The sequence below is a fragment of the Alnus glutinosa genome, chromosome 2 (assembly GCF_958979055.1).
Source record: "Alnus glutinosa chromosome 2, dhAlnGlut1.1, whole genome shotgun sequence".
NCBI classification, from domain to species: Eukaryota; Viridiplantae; Streptophyta; class Magnoliopsida; order Fagales; family Betulaceae; genus Alnus; species Alnus glutinosa.
This window is the reverse complement of record NC_084887.1, coordinates 26,163,912-26,176,510: the sequence shown is the minus strand read 5'-3', so window position 1 is coordinate 26,176,510 and position 12,599 is coordinate 26,163,912. Positions and strand designations below refer to the sequence as shown.

The following is a 12,599-nucleotide window of genomic DNA, read 5'->3' as shown; positions in this document are numbered from 1 at the left end:
TTAAACATGTGAGAGGTATTTTTTTTTAAAAAAAATAAAAAATAAAAAATAACACGTGCTACTAGAAAAAGCATAAAAACTCGTGCTTCTCACGTATTTAAATAACATATATTACTTTGGACATTGGCTTATAGAAAATTCTTATGACCTAGCTTGTAGGAATTTTTTGTATAGTACTCCGTAAAACTCCTAGGGTGTGTTTGGTAAACCTTTTTGTAGTGTTTTTTTTTAATAATTATATAAAAAAAAAAAAAAAAAAAAAAAAAAAAAAATTGATTCCACTTGAAATCAGCCTCTCTCATTTTGTTTAGAGCATAATTTGACCATAAATAATTACAAATATAAAACCTTAAATAAAATCTCGTGTTGGGAAATATTTTCTTTTCTGCAGTTAGAATGACAATCTCCTGCAAGTGAAATCATAAACGACTTGTAGCAAACTCTTATCATCTGCCTCCTTCGGCAACTTTAGAAGGCGTGCGACTTGCGCAAACCCAGCATGGTTCAGAGAATATGCATGGTCGTCCTCGCTCACTTCATGTCTGAGCTCCGGTTTAAAGAGCTTCGGCTTTGACAGCGCCCACTGCATTGCCCATATGGCCAGCGGCCGCATGTAACCAAGAGATCTGTATTGGTCGTCGGTGGTCCATGCTTCTGGCGTTTGGAAGGAATATCTGCGACCAGAACTAAGTGTAAGTGAAGTGCAAATGAGAGATTTTTGCCATGTTTAACTTCGAAGGATAATATGAACATAATAAATAGCTTAGATTGAAGTAATTAATTTATGTGTAGAACAGCAACTAGTCAGTTTGATTTTCAGTATTGGAAAAGGGTATTAAACAAGCTGATTCAGCTCTCTATTGCTTTGAAGTTCTTTCCCACAAAATTACCTTTTGCATACTCTAGACCAAAATTCAAATCTCAAATGCTAAAGACTTAAAAAATGCATTAATACGACTTTCCTTGGTATATATATATATATATATATATATATATATATATATATATTCTTTTTCCATTAAGAAGCAATACTAATCATGGGTATCTTTTGTAAAATAGAATGGACTATTGAGATTGGAACTGCTTTGCAAAAGAGATAAAAGTCTTCCTTTCCCAAGAAGCAGGATTACCATGGGATTTACTTACAGCCCAAGTGGGTGTCTGAATGGGAATTTGAGGTATGCTAAGATTGTCCTTTCTATTACTTTTTCAAGGTTGTACTCAGTACTGAAAAATTTATGGGGTGGAGGAAAGAAAGATGAGAATTTTATTTTTTTACATTTTCTTTTGATTTTCTCATTCCAAATACTAGTTTCCCACAAAATTTTATATAATGTTGAGTAGATAAAGCAGAAGCAAAAATTCCTACTGTATATCAGCAACGAGTTATAGCTAACTCAAGAAGAAAACTTTAACTTACCCAGGACCTTCTTGGGACCATGCTGTTTCATAGACACCAACTGCAGTCTGAAATGCCATTTCCACCATATCTTCCTGAATCATTGTAGCAGCAACAGAATATGTAACTCCAGACCATATTTCTCTTGATTGCAATACTGACATATCAACCCTTCCATCTGGCAGCATCCCATTCACTGCCCCACGCATCCCTCCCTTCACCTTTAAGACATTGAAATTATAGACCTTCTCAAGTGCTGTCCTCACCTTGTCTTCGTCGGCAATCGGAGAAAGACCACATGCTCTAGCATACCTATCATGATGTTAAGTAACAATAAGTCCATGCCTAATTTTGAAGAAGCTGATATCACAATCGTTCAGAAAAAGAAAAAGAAAAGTGTGATCATGATTCACTTCTTGGTTCCACGCCAATATATTGCCTTTTGGTGTAACATATTTTTATAGCTAGAGTGATCATTGGATTTGATCATATTTATGCAATAATTTTGTAATGAAGCCAATAACATTTTAAGGAGAAACATATTGCAGCCCTGTTGGTTTTGATTGTGAAAGAGAAGACCCCATGCCATTGGATGAAACAGTATAACAAGTTTGTTATAAATTACTAGGAAGGTATATAGAACATGTGAAGGATAACTTATATTTTAATGCTAAGAAACTAACCCCCAGGTCCCAGGATCAAAACCTGGCTCTGATACTATTTATAATGACCCAAGAAAAATGCTAGCTACATCTGCGTTATCACTCAGAAAAGACTAGTCAAATTGCAATTAGAGCTCCCTACAATCACTTATAAAGCCCGGTCTCACCTATCTCATTTAGCAAGAAACTAATGTGAGACTTACTACTAATGAGCTATTTTATAATCCATCCACCCCATGTAGGCAATTCATATTTTCAATGTGGTACTAACTTTCTGGGGTGTCATTTTACCTTCCAACACTATGTTATATATTGATACATGAGATGGATTATAGATGAAACCACTAATATAAGGCAAGACAGCACACCCAGCACACATGGAAAGTGAACGTTGCAGGAAATCTAATGCGAACCAGATAGCTACATGTTACATGCAAGAACCCTAGAGGAATAATAGCTACATGCTATAAGGATAGGTTTAGCTGTCATTGACTTAGACCCTAGTGAGAAAGAATACTCACGAATAGCCTATAACCTTATTTGGAATATATTTTCCTTATTAGACTAGGAAATAAAGGCTGGAAATAAATGGAGATTTACTCCTTATTAGTTTCTACTTGATCTCCAAGGAACGAATGCATCAAAATCCTCCCCCAACATTCACCTTCCTCAACAAAAACAGCCAATATATTCCATTGCCATGTATATCTTAGCAAGCTACACTATATATGTATGCCTTCATCTACGCAGGGAAAATTAGTTGAGAAATAATAATTAGTGTTCTATTTGGTCTTGATTGTATCCAACTATTGGTCCTCTGGACCGGTCTGCCTATTGAAGATGCCGCATGGGAGGATGCCCACCTCCTTCTCGAATCTTTTTCTGCATTCCAAACTTGAGGACAAGGTTGATTCTAAGGGGCAGGAATGTTAGATTCATTAACCAATAGGAAAAGACAGCACACTCAGCACACATGGAAAGTGAACGTTGTAGGAAATCCTCCCCAACGTTCACTCTCCTCTACAAAAATGGCCAATAAATTCCATTGCCATGTATATCTCAGCAAGCTACACTATATATGTACGCCCACATCTAAAAAGGAATCATCAGAGAAATAATAATCAGTGTTCTATTTAGTTTAGTGTTGAAGTTACCTTGTGATACCTATCATATAGCCAATACCACAGCTCACACATATTATGTATTATGTAATCACCAGTATGATATTTTTCCTTTATGTTTCTGTATAAGCTTGCTTTACATATAAGATAATGTACTCACCATTGTCCAGCCAATTGATCAGCCTGAATAGATGCACTCGAAAAACCACCACTGTTGTCATAATTAAAGTAGGAACCATTCCATAGCGTGTCATATACAGCTTTTGCCTTTTGATACTTAGCCCAAAAGTAATTTGCAGATGCTTCATCACCTACTTCGGTTGCCATGGCTGAAGCAGCCTGGAGGGCTGCCACCCAAAGCCCCCCAGAATACGCACTCACACCATTAACAGACCATATATCATAAGTCTGATCAGGGAAACCTTCATTCTCGATCATCCCATCTCCATCCTTATCAAACTGATCCATATAAGCTATCGCAACATAGACTGAGGGCCAAACAGCTCGTGCAAAATTTTTGTCACCAGTAGCAACCATATCCCTGTAAACTTGGAGAACAAACTTAGAATTCAAGTCCTTCCACCTATCTGTATTATGCAAATTATAAGAATTTACTTCAAACCAAGGGTCATTGAGCCCAATATCATGGGGGACAGCACCGAGAACCTTTCGTGTAGCCCACTTTCCATCAAACATAGTTTTCATCCTATCAGGATCATGCATCAATACTGCTGCTGCAAAGTCTCTTTGGATGCTAAGTTCAAGTTTTGGGAATAACATGACTAGTGCAAAAGACGAGTAGAAGTGGACATCATAAGTGTTCCACATGAGGTATTCCATTCCTTCAGCATAAAGAAACTGGCCTATATTTTCTTCTCCTTTCTGGAGCAAATTGGTTCCAAAAGCAGAATTTGACGCTGCTGGAGTATTGATTTCTTCAAGTATGGATGCCATCTTTTCGAGGATAACAACAGCAGTGTCAGTTTGATGGGACATATCAACCACATTCTTAAGATCTGTTCTGGACCTATCAAGGGAAAACTTCCTCTTGCTAATGGTTCCTAAATTTTGCACTGGAGGTAATCCATCTGCAGAATAAAATGTGACCTTCCTTAAAAATATCAAAGCAGATTTCTTTCAAATACATTTTAAGCTCCACAAGTACCTGTCCAAGTTGTCCCCCCTCCATTGAGATAATAGAGCTCATTGAAGAGAGTGATTGGGTACCTGGGGAAGAACCTCTAACTATTTAGAATTTGTCAAAAGGTGGGAAGATTTTTTATTCATTTTTTAGCACAAGTTTCGTTTGGTCTCACCATTCAGGAAGCCTTTTGTCTTCGAGAATTGGTCTTTGCCATGCTTCTATCTGGGATTCCCAATGGGCATGCTCTAGTTACAAAGCAGAGTAAACGTATTCAATTAAATGTGTTCCTTTCACTGAAAAATACACTACCACTGTCTTTTTATTATTATTATTGTTATTATTATTTTTTTTTTTTTTGGGTAATATCCGCATGGTAATCTGTAATCAGACATTTCCAGGGAAGAGATATCTTCTGTTTCTTAATGGCAACGGCAGAATATTATTGGTTAGTGAATATTCCCACAAAAGATATTACATCAACTGAAAGGTAAGATGTTCCCTTCAGTGCATATTTATGTTAATTAAGCATATACTGAAGGAATATTAATGAAGCCATGTAGACATACCAAGAATAGCATCACGCACAATGCTTGCTGCAGCATCCCCAAGAGTGCCATAAAATCTGCTGTAGCGCCTGTTATTAAAATATTTTGTGGTACAAGGTCAGTATACCTCAGGGACTAGGTTTTTACAAAAAGTGTTTGGGGCCTGAGATAACCCACTTGTGGTAAGTCTTTTGACCAAATCTCACTTCTGGGCAGTCCCATGCCAATGAAAAAGTGACAGTACGGACAGAATCAGAAGGAATTGTCAAAGAGGCTGCTATGGCTGCTCCAATAGATGATCCTGGTTTTGAAGTCATAGGCGTTTGGTCGTGGCCAAGGTGGTCAAATGACCCATGCTGTAAGAATAAAAGTAATGGGATCAATAATTTTTGGAGGACATAAATGTTATGATCCTGCTGAAACTGGATTTTAGCCTACAGTAGATCTGTGTTCATGGAAAGGGATTTGATTCTTGTACAACGCCAATACAACAACTGCACAACAACCCCTCACATGAGGGTGTGCCCCAGTATGAGGCCCACCCTCATATGAGGGGTTGTTGTGCAGTTGTTGTATTGGTGTTGTAAATCTAACATTTTTCTCATGGAAAATCATGCACGTTTCTCTCTCCTCTCCTCTCCTCTCTAGTACATGTAATCTTTGGTTTTCAAGGTTGAAAAATCATAAAAACCACATCAAGATAAAATAATTTCTCTCTCACTTCAAATTGAAGGAAAATGGCGTATTACAAAGTGCCCCCTGGTCTCTACTGGAATGACAAATAAACCCATCCATGTCTTGATGTGCTTAGGAACCTAATAGAAGCTTTTACAGGAAAGGAACCACATCCAATCTTACACATTTCTCATTAGCTAATACTATACACATTTCCCATTATCTAATACTATACACATTTTTCATTATCTAATACTATTTTGCAACAACAGCTCTAGATAATGAAAGAGTAACAGCTCTAGATAATGGTTACAAACTTTGAGAGTTTGTATCTGACAGAAATACTTAGAATCTTTGCTTTCATACCAGTAAAAATTTACGGTAATAACGAGTGATTATGAACATAAAAATATAACTTTTAAGTACTCTTCTGGCTGGCTGCACATCAAGCTAACAAGAAAAAGAAGATCCTAAAATAAATTTTATGTGCTGACATCTGTATGTCGCTTTCTGCTTCACATTCAGCTAACCTTTTTAATTTCATGCCACATATCTTTAGCCGTGATACCCTGGGAATCACCAGAAATCAAAAAGCAAGGACACTCAGAGACATGAACATCACCCGTTTCCTCTGCCGCTATAGCAAAAGTAACAGGAGGTTGCTCATTTGCAGTCCTGAAAATTCATACTTTGCTTTAGAAATAACACATCCAACTATGATGTCAGTCGTATAGAAGGGACAATTCAACTTAAGAAAGCAGAGAGAAAAACTATCTTCTGAAATCAATGGAAAGACTTACTTGTGGTGTAAAAGTACTCCACACACTCCATCTTTTGTCCTGGTAGGAGTTAAATATTGGTAAATGTATAAATAATTAGAACAAATTAAACTTTAAGAAGAGTAGCACTAAATAATGGGTGTGTATTAGAGTAGGAAGTTTCCTCTGCTAGAAGAACAAAATCCCATTTTATACGAAAGGTAATTATAATTAAAACTCAGACATTTTAATGTAAGTCCAGTATTATTTCCTTACACCATCTTTGAGTTGAAGTGATCCCCAGAAAATCCAGAGATCCCACCTACGGAATTCTGAAAAATTAAGCACAGGAAGTTCAGGTTAGATGCATCAACAATTTTCTCCGAGGATAGATCGAAGGAGACTTTCGGCTATTTTCTTCACCTATCCAAGACATGCCAATTTTGAATCATGTTCTTCATAAAAAATGACACGATTTATGGTGCAGTCTGGAGAATCCCATGATTAGGTGGGGAAATATGCAGTGACATATTGAGGGGAAGGGCAAAGCAAATAGTTTCGGAGACATTTGAATTCAGTCTGGAAATTTAAATATAATATGGATATCATTTGTGATGGTGGTGAGTAAGTATCACAAAAATCTGATACATTATGTCATGGTGTCTTTCTTTTCTTCAAAATATCAAAGAACTTTGCCCTATTCAACTTCTATGGAAAACAGCACCAAAAGAAAAGGTCAAATGGAATATGCAGCAGGAAATTCTTCACTTACAGCCCATGTAAAGAGCAGGGTGACATCTGCAGAAGTTCTTCCTTTATTAGATAGCTGAAAAAGGCATAAAGCAACCCCTTAGAGTTGAGGCATTCTGGAGGTAAGCAATTCTAATAAAAATGAAATTTCTCAGACTTCCTTTCCTACCGTAAATGTAAATACTGATACAGGGAAACTGCTCTCCTTATAATTGTGGGGAATAAAAGGTGAAATTTGGCGACAAACAATTCTAAGTTCTGGGTCAGGTTCACCTGCTTTGACAAATCAATACAAAATATAGAAAGTTGTCAAGGATATCACAAGTTCGAAGTGTTTCAGAGAGGTAGTAAATTTGATACCCTCATAGGTTGTCCAAGCCTTTGGATACAAAGCATCGTAAGTACACTTCTCGCCATTCAAATTCCAATCCCAAGTTTCAGTCCCAGAAGCAGTTCCTTCTCTGCATAATGATTCACAAATCAAAGTTTTATTTTGCCCTCAAGGGTTTTAGAAACTCAGATCATGCATGATATGTTGACTTACTTGGATACCTCTGGCCTCCCAGAGCATAAAACAGTAGAAAATTTTTGACCGTTAGGGCGTGAAACAAACACCTATGTGCAAGGGAAATCCAAAGATCAGTAATAAAGGAATTGTAAAGATTAATTTTTAACATTTTTATTCTTCTCAGCCCAAAAAAGTCGACAAATTTTGTTCATGATTAAATTTGACAGCATGGTCTTATACTGCAAAGAAAAGTTCACTATAATTTTTTCTTTTGCAGTGATTCTTGGATTTGATTTATGCTATTTTCACTAATCTCTACTTGTGATAATCTTGTTTGGGGTGATAGTGATACACAAGAGACCAACTGGCCTGATGATCAACTCTCTGGAGTCTGGATGGTTGTATGATCGCCATATCTGAGCTTGTCCAACAAACTTCACTATTCCAAAGAAAGCTTAGTTTGCAACCATTATTGTCAAAACAACTAACATATCTCACATGAGTAGAACTCAATCCCCCAATAACCTCTTTTGTGTCAAATCTTTTCGGCAATTAGTGGCACTTCTCTAGGCAGTATCTTAGCACTGTGATGGAGCACTAAATGAATGCCCCTTCTCTTTTTTACTTTGGTGCCGATGTTCAGTTTCACCAAACCAAGAAAAAAAAATATGAACACTTGTTGTGGCATAAGTAAGAGATATGGCTTCAGAGTATAAACTCACAGAAAATTGATTTGCTAAAACTGGGGTTTCTTCACAGCATCCAGGGAACAGCTGAAAACGTTGAAACTCGCCTCTGTAGCTTCTTCCAATGCTTCCTGCACTAGAATTCATGCTTTTAAACATAAGATATAACCATAATAGTTTTTTCCTTGGTCCCAGATATGTGTGAGGGGCTGCATATATATATATATATAATGTCCAGTCCAACATGAACAATCAGCATAAGTCTGTTTTCAGCTTTCAAATTTGAAATACCTACCCAATACCGCCTAAAGGTACACCCTGCGGGAATGTGAAGTTGCGCGTACAGAAGAAATCAAATACTGGCATCTGATAGAAGGACAAGAGGTTGTAGGAAAGAGAGGGGGGGGGGGGGGGGGGGGGGGGGGGGGGGGAAGAGATGATATATATTAAATAATGAAGCAATTCGCCAAAGTAGAAACAGGAGAATTAATTTGAGGTGATATATATTACCCTTCCTTTTGCATGTTCTTCCTTGGCATAACGCCATAATCGAATGCCCATTGGAGCCTTCAAAAAACCAGATAATAATATTGGAAAATATTATGGGATCCTTTAAATAGTAATCTAAAAAGCAGAAGTTAACCAAATGAATTAGATCATTTCCAGTCTGATTAAGCTGCCAATGTCTTCCTTTTCAGAGTGAGACTCATGCATGCCAAGATCACCTTTACTTCAGACTTCCATAACTTTACTGACACCAATTCTTTTCATTTTGAGAACTCTCACTGTGAGTTTATATGCTGAAGCCACAATTGATTCAAAGATATCTTTTCCAAAGGCAACATTAATGTTTCTAATCTCAGATCTTAATCTGCTCTGTGACAACACATTGTTTATAAATTTTTAGAAGGTGCAAAAATGGTTACAGTTTACAGACATACCATACGCATTTTCTCTAGAAACCCCATTGCGAACTCTGAAGGCACTTTTCCCTGATAATTTAACTTCCGCTGCCAAGTCAGTTGAGCTGGTTTTCCTGGGTCAACCTAATAATAGAAAGAAAATTAAACTAAATCATGATTCCCAACAACACATCATAGAAATGGTGTGGATAATTACAGTTTATAGTCATGATTGCTGTTATGGTTCTACTGCCTGAATAGGCAGTGAATAGGAATAGACAGATTAAACTAGTCAACAAAATGTTTGATCGGAATGCATTGAGATAACCTCATCACATCATGTAAGAACAGAAGTTGCCCATTCGATTCACCGATGTACATCAGTACATGTGTATGTTTGTGTTATGCATCAACAAACAGCATACCTTGTGTAGCGGTAAACTGGAAGGAAGCTCCATTTCACCTTCATGTTCGAAACAATTTTCCATCTTGGCTAAGAAATATGAGAAAAATTGGCAGGATATGAGTCGATATAGCAGCTTAAAAAATCCATATATAGAACTTGGACATGAACAAATTTTTTATAGGACATAGGTTCTTGGTCTGACCTCCCTAATGGAACACAAATATATCCCACTAGGTAGGAAAACAACATTATATATGACATCATCTTCAAACCATTACCAGGCCAACATGTGTTAGAATATATTACGGGATTCAATTTATTGTAATCGATTGTAATCAAATCAGATTTGAATACATTTATATCTGATTTGATTTGATCTCTTATACCATCTTGTGTTCTCTCAACCTCCATATAAAAATGGACTCTTTGTATTGTAGAATTATCAAGTGAATAAGAGCAAACTGTAGCCTTATGGCTTTCTTCTGTGGACGTCGGTCATAGATCGAACCACGTAAAATTTTTTGCGTTTATTCTATTTATTCCGCTTTGTCTTTATTTTTCTATTTGATTATCTTTTCATTCATGCACCCCCTCTTCATCTCTCTCAGAATTTATGCCAGAAACTTGATAAGTACAGAATAGAAGAAATCGAAATAGGAACAGATCACATACACCAGAACTCATTGCACCCACAGTCCATGGACTAAGACTATGATCAAAAGTGTGGGGCAAAAATCTGACATGCCTTACTTGTTGTGCACATATTCTTCAAAACATGAAACATGGCATGAACTGCCTGATCTTTTTCCTTGGCTTTGTTACATTACTAACAACAAAAGTCTTCTCCAAGGGAAACAAGATAAATGGATTTTATGACAACTTTTTGTTTCTTCTTTCTTTATTTCCCTGAAGTTAGTTGAATAAAGATGAATCCAATCTTTTTCAGCAGAACCTGGATATGACCATAGACAAAAGAGCCTCAAACATTGATCAGTAATGTAACTGATCATCAGTTTTTCCCTTCTCCAATCATTGGCAAATGTTCTATTCATATTTGCAAAAGGCAGTTTCATAACCAGTTAAAGTTCTGGAACAGCCTAAAAAGCATTGTTGCCATACAGCATCTCTTTTCGATCAGAATTTTTTTTCCAGATTTTCAAACGCCAATATATATATATGAAGGCTAAACTTCAATGAGTATCCAAATTTATGGATATCATTCTTTCAGAAAGAAAAAAGAAAAAAAAACACACACACAAACACACAACATTCAAGAACAACAAAAGAAGCATAAATTAAGATAAAAACACTAAACCAAGTGCAGAACAGATGGGTGATGAGACCATCCTAACCTGGAAGAGTGGAACTACTCCTTTGAGACACACAGAGGCTCTGTTAGATCGAAAGCTCAGATAGAAAATTCAATTGGTCTGAAAATTCCTATATAAAGTTCATTATGCCGCCCGTTACAGTTGAAAAAGGTTGCCGTTTATTTATTTTCTTCTCATGGTTGGTGGCTTGAAAATGATTGATTTATATTTCTTTAATCAGATTGGCTTGCGTGTAACGCCAATAAAAGATAAAGACGATTTCGTTGTTGAACCAATGAGTCAAAGCCAGATTTTGTTCAAAGAAACTAAAAAAAAAAAAAGCACATACGGTGTACGGCACATAGAGCAATGCTACTCAAAGTCTCAAACCAACATACCTTAAGACCCTATATCCTAAGACCCTATATATATATATATATATAATATCCTTTTGAAAGTTGATAGTTACAGCTATGATTTTCAAAGATAGTAATTGGATTAGATTTGATCAAGTGGAAGACACTCCAATTGTTTTAGACTCGTTTTCTAGCTAGCATACTCATTTTATTAGTAGAATCATTAATAAATCAGTGTATGGGTTAGCTAAGACTGCCGCTAAACATGTTAGAGATGAGATTTAAATGAAAGAAATTCTTGATTGTATCTGTGAAATTGTTTTGTTAGAGCAATTTGCTCTATTTCTTTGATTGAGCAATAAAAGTATTATAACCTTACTCAAAAAAGAAAAAAGAAACTATGTATGTCTTTTGCACATGAAATATCTAATCGAAATGAGGTGAATTGTAGAGTTGGGATTCAAACTCATAACTTTTACTGTGTTAAATCACCATTTATTTTATAAGTTTAAGCTTAACAAAATTAATAAATTTAATCATTTAATTAATATATATTCTAACACATCTATTGAAAAAAAAAAAAAAGAAAAAAAAAAGACAAGACTTTTATAGATATATCTCTAAATAGTAGGGGTGAAAATATGAGCGAATAATAACCGCCCGCATCCGCTATCCTCACATATCCGCTATCTGCAATCTGTACATGCGGATGCGAATAGCAAAAACTATTATCCGTATATGCAGGTGCAGATAGCAATTTTAGGATATGCGGTTAATAACTACATCCGCACTACTAGGAAATTCTTCTAATTTGTTATGATTTAATTGTCTTATATGTTGTTCTTATTATTATTACTTTTTCAAATATTTTTTTTCCTTCACCAATTATAGATAGATGATGCAGGAAGCTAAATAGTATATGAGAAGGAAATTTCATGACAAAATAATAAATTACAAATTCAATGTCCAAAACGTTCATTATCTGAAATGTGGATAACAGATAATAATCGCGTGGGTACGTATAGTAATTGCTAATTACATGATGTAGATGCAGATATTTAAAAGTGATAATCGCATTATACAAATACGAATATTGCTAATAAACCACATCCACGTCTACATTATCATCCCCACTAAATAGCATGACATTGGCTGAAATTCGTAACCATTCGTTCTTATGACTACAACTTAACACGAGACTTAATTTTATGTACTATATAGGAAAAATAATATTTTGGCCCCTCAAATTATCACCTATTTTGCAACTAGTCCTACAAACTGTCAACACTCCAACTTTGGCCGCATAAACTATCTAAACCTTTGAAAAAAAACTACATTTGGCGAAACATCCTCATATTACCCCTGCCACATGTCAAT

At 35.9% G+C, this 12,599-nt stretch overlaps 1 protein-coding gene across 1 annotated transcript; it reads right to left on the bottom strand.

Moving 5' to 3' along the window:
* Positions 1–256: 256 nt before the first annotated feature.
* On the bottom strand, positions 257–11,047 carry LOC133862021 (uncharacterized). The gene is made up of 20 exons (XM_062297855.1): positions 10,909–11,047; positions 9,576–9,643; positions 9,190–9,294; positions 8,759–8,815; positions 8,544–8,614; positions 8,285–8,384; positions 7,599–7,669; positions 7,415–7,515; positions 7,224–7,327; positions 7,077–7,130; positions 6,581–6,636; positions 6,347–6,385; positions 6,077–6,221; positions 5,049–5,227; positions 4,893–4,960; positions 4,499–4,571; positions 4,348–4,409; positions 3,343–4,270; positions 1,421–1,711; positions 257–674 (listed from the first exon to the last, which is right to left on the bottom strand). The coding sequence occupies exons 2-20, from the start codon at positions 9,636–9,638 to the stop codon at positions 392–394; spliced, it is 2,850 nt and encodes a 949-aa protein (XP_062153839.1). The 5' UTR covers positions 9,639–9,643; positions 10,909–11,047; the 3' UTR covers positions 257–391.
* Between the last annotated feature and the right edge of the window lie 1,552 nt (positions 11,048–12,599).

Bases quoted from the DNA above. Each gene is read 5' to 3' on its own strand.
- LOC133862021 (XM_062297855.1), bottom strand. From the start codon at position 9,638: ATGGAAAATTGTTTCGAACATGAAGGTGAAATGGAGCTTCCTTCCAGT. The intron at 7,328-7,414 runs GTATCAAATTTA...TTGTCAAAGCAG, and splicing joins GGCTTGGACAACCTATGAGG to GTGAACCTGACCCAGAACTT. The intron at 4,410-4,498 runs GTGAGACCAAAC...GTTCTTCCCCAG, and splicing joins GACAAAAGGCTTCCTGAATG to GTACCCAATCACTCTCTTCA.